The sequence below is a fragment of the Dreissena polymorpha genome, chromosome 2 (assembly GCF_020536995.1).
Source record: "Dreissena polymorpha isolate Duluth1 chromosome 2, UMN_Dpol_1.0, whole genome shotgun sequence".
In the NCBI taxonomy this organism is placed as follows: domain Eukaryota; kingdom Metazoa; phylum Mollusca; class Bivalvia; order Myida; family Dreissenidae; genus Dreissena; species Dreissena polymorpha.
In genome coordinates this window covers 69390317-69406925 of record NC_068356.1, presented here as the reverse complement: position 1 = coordinate 69406925, position 16609 = coordinate 69390317, and the positions used below count along the sequence as shown (strand labels likewise).

The 16609-nt window shown below is 35.1% G+C and overlaps 1 protein-coding gene across 5 annotated transcripts in view; it reads right to left on the bottom strand.

The window, feature by feature from the left end:
* LOC127867483 (inactive tyrosine-protein kinase transmembrane receptor ROR1-like) overlaps positions 1-16609 on the bottom strand; it is a 255390-nt gene that overhangs the window by 3101 nt on the left and 235680 nt on the right. For all 5 annotated transcript variants that reach the window (XM_052408650.1, XM_052408651.1, XM_052408652.1 and 2 more), the window contains 8 exons: positions 8308-8485; positions 7358-7464; positions 5956-6064; positions 4940-4969; positions 4185-4342; positions 2144-2353; positions 1657-1743; positions 579-710 (listed from right to left, as the gene is read on the bottom strand). In XM_052408650.1, coding sequence (XP_052264610.1) covers positions 579-710; positions 1657-1743; positions 2144-2353; positions 4185-4342; positions 4940-4969; positions 5956-6064; positions 7358-7464; positions 8308-8485 — 1011 coding nt within the window. The remainder of the gene's footprint in view (positions 1-578; positions 711-1656; positions 1744-2143; positions 2354-4184; positions 4343-4939; positions 4970-5955; positions 6065-7357; positions 7465-8307; positions 8486-16609) is intronic.

Below are 16609 nucleotides of genomic sequence, written 5' to 3'. Positions count from 1 at the left end.
CAAATATTATGACGATTCTATATTCATGACCAATAAGTAGTAACCTTTACTGGAAGCATGCAGAAGACATCCAATTGTACAAAGTAAGACTCCTAGTTTATAGTGCTTCCCTATTGGTTTAATTTACCTTAAGAATATTAACAGTTTCAGAACAATTTAGTTGACAGACAAACTTAAAAAAACATACCTGACAAACATAAAAATTATACTCCACAAACAAGATTTGTGTTTGTCAGAAACACTATGTCCCCTTCTGCGCTTCTGTGAAGTTATATATTTGACCTTTGACCTTGAAGGATGACCCTGACCATGACCTTTCACTAGTCAAAATGTGCAGATCCATGAGATACACATGCATGTCAAATATGAAGTTGCTATCTTCAATATTGCAAAAGTTATGGCAAAATGTTAAAGTTGGAGCAAACAAACACACAAACCTACCAACCAACCAACTAACCAACCAATAGACAGGGCAAAAACAATACGTCCCCCACTATAGTGGTGGGGGACATAAAAATAACATAAGTTTACTTTTACTGCAAGCAGCTGCCACTAGACTCCATCAGACATAAACATACCTAGAAGATCACTGAACATAGGCTTCTGAATGGGGAACTCAGGGTTGTAGTTCCAGTTCTTGCACTGTTTGCCGCTCTTGGTCTTTGAGGCCTGCCCTTTGTATGCGGCCCCGTTGTCCTTGAAACACTTATCTGTGAATGAAACAATTTATGTCCTTGAAACACTTATCTGTGAATGAAACAATTTATGTCCTTGAAACACTTATCTGTGAATGAAACAATTTATGTCCTTGAAACACTTATCTGTGAATGAAACAATGTATGTCCTTGAAACAATTATATGTGAATAAAAAAAATTGTGTCCTTGAAACACTTATCAGTGAATAAACAATTTGTGTCCTTGAAACAATTATCTGTGAATGAAACAATGAATTGCAACCTACGACACCAAAATTTGTTTACTTCAGTCTAAAGGACTCAATTTCATCACAATGCAAAATCCTGGTGTAGGTTTTAAGAGTACATATACTGTAAATTCAAAAGAATCAAAATGCTACAAAAAGTCATTATTCTATTAATTTTCCCATTTCATGTACTGCAAAATCACAATGTCTGAGATGTACTGAAGAAATAAGGTAATAATTTGATTTTCAATTTTTCTGTAATCAATAGGTGTTTTACACAGATTAAACCACCTTTCATTTGGTTTTCAACCCAAATATTAGTGAAAATTATTTTCAAGATATAAAATAGACGATATACAGTACACACACATACCATCGTGCCCCTTTCACAGGCACTCCAACCTGAATACATGGAGTCCCATAATCGGAAAGATAAATAGACACTATACAATACACACGCATACCATCATGCCCTTTCACAGGCACTCCAACCCGAATACATGGAGTCCCATAATCGGAAAGATAAATAGACACTATACAGTACACACACATACCATCATGCCCTTTCACAGGCACTCCAACCCGAATACATGGAGTCCCATAAGCGGAAAGATAAATAGACACTATACAGTACACACACATACCATCATGCCCTTTCACAGGCACTCCAACCCGAATACATGGAGTCCCATAAGCGGAAAGATAAATAGACACTATACAGTACACACACATACCATCATGCCCTTTCACAGGCACTCCAACCCGAATACATGGAGTCCCATAATCAGGCAGGTCCTGGCAGATGGGCAGCACGCTCTTGTCTGCAGACGTACAGAACACAGGAATTATATCAGCAACACATTGAATATAAATCACCAAAATATAAATCATAAATAGCCTCCATTTATTTATTGAAAGTGTTACTATTCATTAATTTGTTTTATTATATTACATGACCACTTAAATTTCCGAAAAATGCTGTTAAAATCCTAATTAATACCTTGAAAACATTTTTTTTTTGTTAATAAGTTTAATATCTTTCTTTGCAATAAGTTTGTTATCACTCAGTTTAAAATATCAAACAATCTGTATGTTTTGAACATAAATTAATGAGAAAGTTTAATTAATAAACTGTAATCTATACCACTGATTCAAATATTATTCAGCCAGAACTAAACGCTGCTTACGCTATATGGCAGTCAAAAATATAAGTTTTCTCACCTATCAATTGATGGTGTTTAGCTGTGATGTATTCCTCACGACAAATATGATTTTCAAGCATCTCGCATTCGTCTTTGCAGATCATTCGAGGCTGTGCATCCTGGGAACCTTCTTCGCACTGTGGGAACGAGTAATGGCAGATCGACGGGATTGCGTATTTTCCGCAACTCTCGGACAGGTCATTAGAGTTCCCAATCACGCCAAGTGCAGCTAAATTAACGGAGAAAAACATTTGAGCTGTAATATGTGAAAATCAGGCGTAACCCTTTCCAACTCGGAAGCAAAGTAAAAATGGCTTTTGCAACCAGCATAAAACCAGAACAGCCTATGGGTAACTAACAGTCTGTTCAGGTTTTATGCTGTTTGCTGCTCATCAGTATCTAAGGGTTGAAAATGAAGCCTTTAAGACTTGAATCCAGTGAGAAAGGTCTTTAATTAATTTAACTTTCAAAGGGACTACAAAGGCATAAAAATATGTATCTAAGTGGTGTTGTCCCGGAATAGTCAGTGCAGTGCAAACAGGCTAATCAAGGACAACACTTTCTGCATAGACAGGATTTTAATTTTCCTTTAGAAGAGGCTTCCTTCAAACAAAAAATATCATAAAAGCTGAAAGTGCCATCTCTAATTGGCAAGTATGGACTACCCAGGCTATTCTGCGACAACACTTTACGCACATGCATTAAGCCTCATTTGTATGATAGTTTATAAAAAAAATTTTCTTTCTGTGTAGAGAATTTTGTGAAAATTACATTAAAATTTACAACAAACAAAATTATATCTATAATCCTGACCATTTATTTTGTGAAGTAAATCTTTTTTTAAATGAAATTTCCAAATTCAACACAACAACATGTTAAGTCAAACATCCTCAAACTGTAAACGTAAATCTACCTAACCACATTATTATTGCTTATCACATATTATGACCAGTATTTTATCATCATCATTAAAGTACAGGGATATATTTTTTTCGGTTTTGTCGGTCCTAGACCGATTGGGGTCATGAAAGACCGATTGAAAATCCCAAAGAGTCGGTCTGATTCTGTTTGCTAAAATTTCCATGGCATGAAATCGATTACGCAGTGCACATGCTAGCATACCCTAATTACATTCTTATCTCAATTAGGTGTGATAAACCATTCACTGCAGTCTCTAAACCGGTCAGGACCAGTCTATTGCACGTCAGCCGACTAGTATCAGCGTATGACCCCAAACAACGAAGATTCGCGCGGTTGTGTATTAGTCAAGCGTGAATAATCCAGTGTCAATATCAATCGATAATTTCACTGGCTTATACCTAGCACACTAATCGGTCCGTAATTTGTGCTCGTCTATGATAAAATCGTTGACAGTTACTTCGGAGATTAAAACCTCGATGTTATCCTCGTGGAAATTGTGCATTTCATGCATGATTCAATCAGTAAACTTTCATATAAACAAAGAAGAAAATCGGATATTCTGCAATAATTGTGGGCGGACCTTATACACTGAAAGCACGCGCTGTAACTAAACAAAACATGCCGATACATTTTCCACCAGCGTAATAATCCGGCAATAAATGAATGAAAGTTGCGGTTTTGATTGACAGAACAGCCGAAAGTTATTTTTATGGGCGGAACTTCACATGAAATAGTACACAAGAAAAATAATATACATTGTATAAATCTTTAGTAAAAATCATGTTAGAATCGAAATAATTCGTGTACTTTATTGTTTGTTGTTGAATAACCCACGACTTCGCACTCGTGATTGAAAAGTCAGATAAAACACTTACCGAAACAACAGTGAAATAGCTAATGATAAAACCAATTGAGAAAACTCGTATGTTCCGTTTAAAAAAATGCTTAAGGCAATTTAACTTGTACATTATTATACCCTCTTCATGAATGGCAAAATCAATGGTATATTTTAACGTAATTTGTCATAATTTCGGATAAAATTTTTCGGACCCTTTTTCCCCATTCAAATCCAGACCGATTGATGTTGCTGGAAAATATGATCCCTGTTAAAGTATATAAGTGTTAACTTATGTACATACTGACGACCCTGTCCTCACGTAGGCCCTGTGCGTAGCGAGATGTCACATGAATTGTCTTGTTTCCCACGTGGGTTGCGCACACTGTGCTGCGGTGTAGCTGACAGAATGCTTTCTGCTGCTCGTTCGATGGTGAGTCAATGTCTCCTCCAGGGGTTTTCCTGGTACAAGCCAATTTATGGATCCAATAACTTTTCATGAGGCAAAATTATTTGCAAAACTAAATGCAATAAGTTTGTCAAAATATTTGTATGATATGTATCAACACCATTATATTGTTATCTTACAGCAATTTTCAGAACTTTTCCGAATTGGGTCCTCATTGTTACATGTTTGTTTTGTTCTGGTAACTACTAAAGAGTATTGTTCCAAGATTACATAGTTATGCATTAAATAATATAGTAAAGTGTGACAATGACATAACTCTTAAATAAATTACATAGTTATATCTTGTTAGCCTAACATTATATTTTAGCCATTATATTATTTTTTTTAAACAATCATAAAAAAAAATAAAATTGGGCCATGCTCTGTGAAAAGGGGGTTTAATGCATGTGCATAAAGAGTGGTTCCACATAAGCCTGTGCGGATTCCACAGGCGAATCTGGGACGACACTTTACGGACATGCATTAAACCCCTTTTTCACAGAGCACATCCTATTAATTTGTTTTTAAATATGAAAAAGGGAGGCAACTGCTTAATAATATTACATTGTAAGAGTTGTCTCACTTAGGTAAATTCAAACCATTGAACTTACCATTGATTTTTGTCCCATCCACCTCCAAAGCTGTGTGTAAAGAATACAATGCGGTATATTAGTATACTATTGTGTAACTAATGGTAATAGTATATACATACATGTGGAAAGTTACTTGTTAAAGAAGGTGTGTTTTTTTTGTCAACAGAAAAAATGGATAATAATTAGTTTCTTAAAATTACATGACATGCAAAAAAGAGCTATTCAAGAAGTGACCACAAAATCAAAACAACAACATTCAATTGGGTGATGCTAGGAGTAAATTAAATGAGTATTTAAGATGTTACTGCAATCATCATTAACAAAAGAGTTGCAACTGAAATTTGACATTAATGTCAATCATACACAGTCAACAATGTTTAATTTTCATAAAAGAATATGACATATTGCTGTCTTTCAAATACCATGTTTGTCATTTACTCTTGAAATCTTAATACTCAATTTTCCTATATAAAACCATCTGTCCTATACAATCTATATGAGTCGTGTTCTGAGAAAACTGGACTTAATGCATGTGCGTAAAGTGTAATCCCAGATTAGCCTGTGCAGTCCGCACAGGCTAATCAAGGACGACACTTTCCACTTTTATGGTATTTTAAGTTTTAAGAAAGTCATTCCTTACTGAAAATCAAGTTTAGGCGGAAAGTTTCGTTCCTGATTAGGCTAATCTGGGACGACACTTTACGCACAATCATTATGCCCAGTTTTCTCAGAACGCGACTCATATATTCAACCTCGCCATTAAGATGGTCCTTATCACGGGTTACACCAGTGCATGAAACATTGAGAACGTACATGAGTCTCCGTGAGGGGAAAACTAGTCATTATTTATGCAAGTGTGTTAAGTGATGTCCCAAATTAGTCTGTGCAGTCTGCACCAGCTTATCAGGGACGACACTTTCAACCTAAACTGGATTTTTGCTAAGATCTGACTTCTTTTAAAAAAACAACAACATTCAAGCGTAAGTGTCATCCCTGATAAGCCTGTGTGGCTTCTATAGTGAATTGGCCCCTACCTGTTGTCCCCATCATGGATCTTCTCCCCTCCAGGATCCTTGCCAGGAAACACTGGCATCTGAACATCACTGTCATCATAATCATCATCTGTGTTGTCCGGGGCTACCTCTGCAGAAACCAATCACATTAATTTAACATGTTATTGAGCTTCATTCTGGGAAAACGGGGTTGAATGCATGTGCGTAATGCGCTGTCCCAGATTAGCCTGTGCAGTCTGTACAGGCTTATCAGGGATGACACTTTCCGCTTAAACTGGATTTTTCCTAAGAAGAGACTGCCTTCAAATGAAAATGCCATAAAGGTGGAAAGTGTCGCCCTGATAAGCATGTGTGGGCTGCACAGGCTAATCTGGAGCACCTTTTACACACATTAATTTATCCCAGTTTTTCCATCAGGAGGCTCAATTAAGTCATGAAACTCTATAAATTGCTAACTCATATTTACAAGGACTATAACCAGGCAAGTTAAATAAAAAACATAGGAGGAATTTTATTGACATTTGAGAAAGTCATAGTTGTTATTGTGTACACATTTCAAAACAAAATATAACAAGGGCTGTTTGTAAAACATGCATGCCCCCCATATGGGCTGTCCGTTGTAGTGGCAGCCATTGTGTGAATACGTTTTTTGTCACTGTGACCTTGACCTTTGACCTAGTGACCTGGTAATTAATAGGGGTCATCTGCGAGTCATGATCATTCTACCCATGAAGTTTCATGATCCTAGGCATATGTGTTCTTGAGTTATCATCCGGAAACCATTTTACTATTTCGGGTCACCGTGACCTTGACCTTTGACCTAGTGACCTCAAAATCAATAGGGGTCATCTGCGAGTCATGATCAATCAACCCATGAAGTTTCATGATCCTAGGCATATGCGTTCTTGAGTTATCATCCGGAAACCATTTTACTATTTCGGGTCACCGTGACCTTGACCTTTGACCTAGTGACTTCAAAATCTATAGGGGTCATCTGCAAGTCATGATAAATCTACCTATGAAGTTTCATGATCCTAGGCATATGCGTTCTTGAGTTATCATCCGGAAACCATTTTACTATTTCGGGTCACCATGAACTTGACCTTTGACCTAGTGACCTCAAAATCAATAGGGGTCATCTGCGAGTCATGATCTATCTACCTATGAATTTTTATGATCCTAGGCCTAAGCGTTCTTGAGTTATCATCCGGAAACCACCTGGTGGACGGACCGACCGTCCAACAGACCGACCGACATGTGCAAAGCAATATACCCCCTCTTCTTCGAAGGGGGGCATAATAAATAACAGCTTTTTCTATGATTTCTCGTGAATTAAAATCTATATTCAACCAAATCCAACAAATATCCCCCATTTATTGTGGAAATTGCATTCTGGTAAAGTTAACATGCACCGAGTTCTCACCTGACTTGACAAGTACATATCCGGTCGTGTTCACTGAACCATGATTGTTCCAACCTCTGCAGCCGTATGTTCCGCTGTCTTCAGGAGTAAGATTTTTGATGCGCAACCTGGTCAAAAGGCATCAGTTAAATTGTTAGGCAGATCACATCATATTCAGAAAACTTTTTTTACTTAATTTTAACAAAAGCCAAAATTTTCACAAACATTATACTATATTAGTCATGACAATCATCATTTGCAAAACAGTTGTAACTCTTTCAGTGCTGGAACCGAATTTTGAAGGCCTTTGCAAACAGTTTGGATCCAGATGAGACGCCACAGAACGTGGCGTCTCATCTGAATCCAAACTGTTTGCTATTCTGATAGTATTCTTTGAAAAAAATCAAAGAAAATGCTAATTTCAGAAATTCAGCAGACAACATTTTAGCAGACGACAAATTTCCCAGCATGCAAAGGGATAAAATGGGCTATTCAATTAATTAATTATACCTACAGAAGAGAGGAGTCTTAACGCTTTATGAATTTGAACATTTGAAATTTGTTATAAAATGTTGGTGCATAAAATGCATAACACGGCTTCACAAAATAAACAATTCTATCTCATTGCTAAGTCTATATGATGGGACCTTATTTTATATATACGATGGGCCATTATTTCAGATAACCTGTGAGGTGTTATTACCTAGATACTGAACAGCGTTATTTGTATGAACCAAGAGCGTTATTTCGTAAATACCATGTGGTGTCATTTTTTCATATATACCATGTTGGTTTATATCATGTATACGATTGGAAGTTATTTTCACATATACCATGGGGGTTTATGTCCTGTTTACCATGGGACATTATTTTCATATATACCATGGGGGTCAATGCATGCTGGATGATGTGATAACAAGCACACAACTCTGTTCTGCAATACATTTGCAAATGCCCCTGCCCCCTCGTACCTGGATCCCCATGGGGTGATCTTGATGCTGACGCGGTCCTTGTTCCTCAAGACAGTCTCGTCCTTGAACCACTGATACTTCGGTATCGGGTATCCCGTGATCTCGCATCGCAGCCGCAAATTGTCGTTACGGTAGCGTGTCTCATTATGCATCGGCACATCGAGCTTGACATTTCCCGCTGAAAATGTATGACGCACTTTAAAAGAGGTATGTTTATGTGAGAAAATTTATTGTATAACGCCAACAAAAAAGGATTAATCAATTTAAGGTGAAAGCAGTTCAGAGGTCATATAGTCAGAGTCATAGCCACTGTCCAACTTCATCTATGTCACAGTTTTTGACTGCCATGGTGATGACCATCAGATTTGTTTTAATAAAACCCTATTTGATATTATTTGAAATTACTGAAGAGTTATGGTATATGTAATACAAAAATGAATTGCTAAGTTCTTGTACACACGCACAGACATTCAGTCAACAATTGTGATTGCTATATTGAGCTTTTCGCAAGGGAACTCAACAAAAAAATTATTTAATTTTACTGTTTGCAAAATACAATTGATTAGTTGACTATGGGACCCTTCCTTTAAAGATCATAGCACTTTTTCTGAATGAAAAGTTTTAGAACACTTGAACCCACATTTGACCCAAAGTGCAAAGTGTTGTAAGGTCAACTGCAGCTGGTTACAAGGTTAATCCAGGATCACAACAATCTGTGACTTTAACAACAGCCAATTAACCTCTGATGGCTGGTTATTGATTTTAACCAACAACTCCATTTTACCATTATTATCCTGGCAACAAAACTGCCATCAACTTTCAAGAGTCCAAAGAAATAAAATCTCCTAAACAGACTCCTCCAATACTGGAATACTGGTGATTTTCACCTTTGTTTCTGGAGCATGGAACAAGCCATAATAGTTGGAAACATACGCTGGAGCTGTTATCTGAATATCAAACGGACATGCCAGCATGGATTGACAAGTTTTATACCATCATGAAATCAAGAGAGATGCTTATCACCATTCTTCAACCACCAGAACAAATGACTTCAGACATTTGCCAAACCTTATAATGTGTACAGTTTCAGAGCCTGAAGGGAAAAAACAACAACACACTAAATGGTACTAAGAACCAGAATGCCCAGAATACAATGAAACCAAAATCTTTAATAGTAAGAATGTTTGCTATGGGGCAGACTATGATTTTATTGTTAAATAATAAAATTCAAGACAGCTATTTAGAATGATTAATCACTAAATTGTTGGTAAATAATTAAAATTAACAGACCTTTTAAGAATGTTAAATAACTGTTTTATTGACAAATTATTTAAATTAAGACTGCTATAAAGACAATTTTTCAACTTGAAAGTTACCAATAAAGCTAAGGATACTTTTCTCTCCATGGTTGATTTTATAAATATAAACATACAAACCAATAGTATTTTAGGAACAATCTTCAGTCTTGTATATTATTTTACCTTTATGGCACTATGTAACATTTCCTATTACTACTTCTACAGCAAATATCATAATGCATGTTATATTACATCAACACCAGCTTTGGTCTACATAGCATTTGTGTTGTTATTCTGCATTCAACACTGTCACAGAGAAGTCTTATGGGAAATCTGGTCGCTGGTGTACATTATGGTACAGCAACATTCCAGCACTGTTCACATGCAAACTAGCCATAAAATATTGATTTTTTTCCTCCCCATTTAACTGACTTCACCATTACCCAGCCATGCTAAATATTTCAAGACCTAACCAGCTCAAAGACATACAAATATATGAGCATCACTGTGGGAAAATGGGGCTAAATGCATGTGCCTAAATGGTCAATGCATGTGTGTGTTGTCCCAGAAAAGGAACTCTTTCTCAGAATGTTTAATTAAAAGGAGGGTCTCCTAAGCAAAAATCTAGTTTTGGCGCATAATGTTGTTCCTAATTAGCCTGCACTCACTGCACAGGCTGATCTGGGATGACCATTTAGGCACATGCATTAAGCCTAGTTTTCACAGAGACTTGCTAAAATAATAAATAATTTAAAGTAGTTTTTTTCTCCTTCTACTTAACTTAAATAAGTTAAACATAGTGCTAGAAGGTTGACTGAAATCAATGAAGATCAAAAGGACAATAATTGATTTCAATTATTGCCCAAGATCAAATATTGATATACTGCAGACAAGACATGCAGATAGTTTCAAGGTAAGAATGGTGAATGGGTACGAGAATGCATAGATGCAGACGCCAAGTCTTCATGTCATGCGAGAATAGTCGAAAAGATCGAGTATTTGTCAAATACTCATTTTAATCAAGTTATATAGGTAATACAATAACTAAAAGTTTCACACACACTTAACAATATTTAATGGAAAGATATCTTAATAATGAGTATCTTAAAACTTATTATCGCATATTTATTAGAGATGTTAAAATAAATGACATGCTTTGCAGTTTATGTGGTATTTAAGAGCAAGCTATTCAAACAATACAAATTCAAAGAGGTAGTCATAAATATATAATCTGAATTAATAGAGGTACATGTAGTCATAAATATATAATCTGACCATAAAATTTACTGTGTGTGGTGTAGATATGAGATATTCATATTTGACAATTAACAAAGTTCCTTTTTTCATATATACTGTGTTTCCGTTTCTTTTTGGCAAAATGCACTATAATGATAAAACATGAAATGCATTATCTTATTACACTATAAGGAATGAATTACTCTCTCAAAAGACAGGTGTCCCACCAGTTAAGTCTTTAGTTTATATGACCACTTTTCTAACGATGAGTTTTTATGATAACAGATTGATATATTTCCTATAAATCTTGTAACCAGTGTACAAAGTACTTCTGATCCCATCTATTGATCAATCATCAACAGATATCAGCCAATTACGATAAGATTTACTTCATCACTCAATCTTCCTTAATTACACCAACGACATCTTATCATGATAAATGGTGAATAATACCATACCGAATGATTATATCATTATATCATATTCTTCACTTTTCACAAAAGATCGCCATCATCTCATTTAACATCATCTCATTTCCATAACCATCCACAACAATGATAATGGGTGAAAGTCTGACAAACTTTTGACACCCTGCAGGAAGCCAACAGTTCAGGCAATCTTTTTATCAGCTCCCTATTATAATTAGATTATAAGCCTGAGAGTGTATGCTGGTGAAAAATGTCAAACAGCTATTCAAGCTATTGGCAATAGCATCCAAACTGAAGGCGGCTTCCAATAGCCAGCTACCTATAGCCGGAAGTTTAGAGAACATGGGGAATCCAAGACGCCAGCAGCTGGAGTAACGTGAGGTTATAGAAGCTTTCAGACTCGAATGCAAACTTCTCAGAGCTTATAAAGCAACTGAGCAAACAAACTGTAAACGCTTGATGAAAAACACCTTTCGGATTTTGCTTTCACAGCATGATCCTGATTAGACGACAATATACGTGATTTTAAATCGCTCAGAAGAGAGTCATTTTCATTAAGAAATTACGTGGGCATTAACATTGGCGGGGTGTTTAATTGCATGCACTGTTTCAACTTATGAAGTTATTAGACCTATAAAATCAAGCACATTTATGCTTCAATAACAAAACAGATGAGGATACAAATAAACTTTGTTAATCTTTTCCCACAATATATTTACCTCTGAATATATTTTTTATAATCATGGTTTAATGCTCCTTTAGTTATTTATATTACAATATTGTGTTTGCATTATGGTTATACACATATTTCAAGATGATTTATAATACTGACAACTGTTTGGAGCATTAATTATCTTACAGAACATATAAATCTACACAAATGCGGATTATCTTATTTTAAATAATTACTGAACACATTTGTGAAGACAATTTATCATCTTACACATAGCGTAATGGCAAATCATTTACCACTTTGTCCATGAAACTGCAGTCTATCACGCAACATGCAGCATATCTCATTTTTTCATTTTTAAAAGTTTACAAACCGAATAGCCCTCCAGAGGGAAGGATTCGGGTAATATTTTTGAATGGCAGAGTTTTGATTTACTTGTCTTCATTAGGTCTGCGAGCATTCCCCCATTCCGTCCCATTTCATAATGGCTGTCTTTAATTATGCAAAAACCATTCTACTCTTTAAGCCCTATTTCACAAGATGGATAAGAGGGAATAGCAAGAAGGCAGGGCCTATATCTCACTGGATTTACTATAACCTTTCCTATGATATATTTTTCTTGATGGTGATATATTTTTCATCTGCTCGGGCATGCCATATCTGATTCATCGGCACCAAATTCCCAGAGCCAAAAAACTGAACAAAAACATTTTCAGATATATTATAATTCTTCTAGACAACTGCTACCTTAGATAGTGATCACTCTTCTGTGAGTTTGCTCTACCTGTCTGACCCATGGTTCTATCTTTCCAACTGAGGGGAAACTTGTATAATCTCATATTTGTACTACATAAAAAAGTATAATCTAGAATCATGGCATATTAAACCTACTTTTTACTAAAATGCTCTTACAAACTTAGGTTTCTTAAAAAAAGTGAAATGAAAGTGAAATGAAAAAAATTAACATACACATCTTATTGTAATATAATGCTTATTTTATTCTGAAAAAGAGAGAAAAAAATCACCTCAGCAGCAAAACATAACATCTTAATATATTTTACATAATAGATGCACAACATGTGAAAGACTTTGAAAAAAGATCTGCTTCCAAATGGCAATGATGACTTAATTGTTTTCATTATATACATCCCTTCACTTCACATCAAGGCAATTGTAAGAAGGCAAATTATATAGGCAGAAATGTACATTTTCCTCTTTTATGATAGCTGTCATTACAGCAGAATGCAGGCAATTAAAACGGCAAACAAACTTGTAATTACAACAAACACATCTCCCCTACTGTCTCGAAATGTGTTTCTTATTATTGCACGAAATCTTTCTAAAACCTCGGTCGGCAGAATTATCCAGATAAATTAGCACAAAAAACAGTTTTTGCTGTTCGTCACACAAAAAATGCCGACAGTCTGGCATTTTATGTGAAATCCACGGACAGCTGACTGCGCAAACCGAGATTGGTCCAGGCCAGATAAGAGCATCAGAATCCGAGAGCGATTTTGCCTCTTTGGAATTGAGATATGTATAAATGCATTCTTTATTTGCAACGCAAGACTTATCAATGCAATAGAACTGTCTCATTATCTCTTTTATTTTGTTTATTACAGGAAAGAACTGCTCATGTACCAGAAGTGTTCGACTAAAAATTAATTTATTGGCGCAAAGATGTTACACAGACTACAAAATGTTGTAAAAGTTGTCGGGCAGACAGAGTTTATAGCTCAACGCATTTGAAAACATTTGGAATTATGAAAACTGATTCCTTATGGCAACATTCTGGATAATGTAGATTAAATAAAAACTTTAAAAAAATCTTCAAAATTAATGTTAGAAATTAGTGACAGAAATGTGGAAACAACTTTTAACAACTTGATTTTAAATTTAAACTTTCAGCCAAAATAATTTTATTAACAACAAGAATGGTAACTGGCAACTAATTAAAAAGGTTACACAACACCATTAGTACTTTCCTAGGTGAAAACTGTTGGCTACCAAATAGAAAGGTAATGACAAAGATGGGGCTCTTGGGTTAACCAGCACACAATCCTTATCTCTAATTGACAGAGGCCTTAATGCAGAAGGCATTTGGCATGGTAGGCCAGATTATCATATGGTGCTGTGTTTCTGGCACTGTCTGCAACCAATTATTGACCAATTAAAGGATCAAATTCTAATCACAGTAACACCACAATTAACCTTACTGTGAGGCACAGTACTTCATTCATATCAGTGAGGCTACATTCCACTATCAGACTGGCTCTGTTTACTGGCTCGGATAATGAAGCCTGCAAGTTTATCAACATGCCATTGATTCTGAGGCCAGGGAAGCACATTGTTTTGCTATCATTGACTGAACATGATTTACCCATATCGTTCAATGTTTACCTATGTGTACATGATCAACATGCATTAATTGATCAAAATATTCACCCACTCTGAGCTGATTTTTCATCAAGTACCTTTAAACTTACACAGATTCTAGCCAGACATTCTTAAGGCTTGTGCTAAAAATATATTATTATTTACAACATTAAATATTGATTTTTTTTTATAAAATGAAGTACACATTCACTGAAAGCAGTGTGACCTAAATCCAAACTGATCTCTATTCATAGCCTTAGATTTGTCATTGTTTGTCCACAAAACACACTAAAATTGCATTGCCCTCAAGTATGTTTTTATTGGCATAAAACCGTTTTGAATCTTGGTCTCAAGTTGTTTATGACATGTTTATTGACCAATTTAAACACTGACCGCATGTACATTGTCAACATATTATTCCTAGTTGCCTGTTTCAAACCAGCAAACATTTACGACCTTAAAAATGACCACATGCTGGTTAGATTTGTCAACTTAAGTAGAAATGTCAACACATCAATATTTTTATAACAAGGATCATTCGGACCCATTTACAGTTTTGGCATAAATGACAACATGTTTTGAAAACAAAATCAGTGGTCAATTGTACAAAGCAGGGAAGCAGAACGATTAGCAGATGAAAAACATACAACTTACTCAAGAGGAAATTTCATTCTCTTACATTATGCTCAATTCCAATCTGAGCTATGGCTGTATAAATATTTTATTAGTGGCAAACAAAGCGGGTTAAGTATCACTGAAACAGGCTTTTGAGGGATTGAATTCAGTTTCTTATGATATTTTCAAACTAAAACAACAACAACTGAGTAGGCATGTATCATATGAAAAATGGTTGTACTTAAATTCTTTGGTAACCAGACATTATGATTTATTATCCAGAATTTGATAAAATTGCAAAAACATTTGTCTTGCTTATAAGATACATATCAGAATATTATTACTCTATTTTTTTTCATTGCTTCACAGCTTTATGGACAAATGATTAATGCAGAACAAAAAAACAATTGATTATCACAATTCCAGTTAAAAATGTTCGAAGACATCAATCCCCACCTTACTTCTGTTTCTGCCGCAAAATTACTTAATTTGACCGAGTCTTTTTAATGCTTTATAGCATCATTCATCAATGTCAACACAATCTGTACAACAAAACAAATAGCAGTTTTTTATTTCAATTTATTTCCAACAGATTTCTGTAAGAAAATTACCAGCCCAGATAAGCTGAAATTTTATACTAATGAATTCTCCATGTTTGACTTTTGTTGCGTAATTAATCTTTCACCTAATCTTTTGTGTTGTTAACAACTGCCATTATAAACACAAAATATGTTGCACTCACTGCAAATGTCACATAACGTTAATTTATCAGGTCACATTCTACTGCTATTACGCGAGAAAATAATGAGGCTAAATGCAGGAAATTACCAAAATAATGAGAATATTATATTAATGATGAATATTAACATTAGATAAGAATTTATATACCATAATTATCAAGTAACAAATCACCCAGGATTGTCACTAACTACCATTTCTTAATAATTTTATAGAACATTTATGTGGGATTACTTCATAGGAAATTCAGACCACTAATATCATGGTTTCTTCATTGAACCCTTTACAGGTGCAACCCTAAATAACTCCTGACTAATTATTTTATTACATGAAATTTACATTATAAGTCCCAGTAACTAACAAATTCTTATAAATGTAACTTTGGTATCAAATATTGTTTTGTTAAATTTATCTTTTGTCAAGAATATTGTCTTGTTAGATTTATTTTGTATGGAATATTTTCTTGTTAAATTCATCTTTTGTATCCAATAACAAATATTTGCTTAAACTGAAAAGATATTAGATAATCCACAAAATGTTTTTATAGGTCATAAATTGCCTTAGATTCAGCGTACGCACACACTATCTTTGGGGGAAAAACAGTACCCCGAGTTTTACCAAGGGATCGCACAGTACCCTGAGTTTTACCAAGGGATCGCACAGTACCCCAAGTTTTACCAAGGGATCGCCATCAAATAATCATCATCATCACAGTATATATACATAAATTATTTATTCTTCAGACGGCTTTGCAACATAGTACTTTGCTGGTTGAATCTCTATAACTTTCTAACATCCCATTAAAACAGAACAAACGGCACAAAACACGGCACACATTATGTGTACACAATAAACTTGTAATTAAAATTGAGAAAGTCTTGGAAGTAATACATTACTTAAACTTAGGGTAAATAATAAATAACTGACATTTTGGAAAA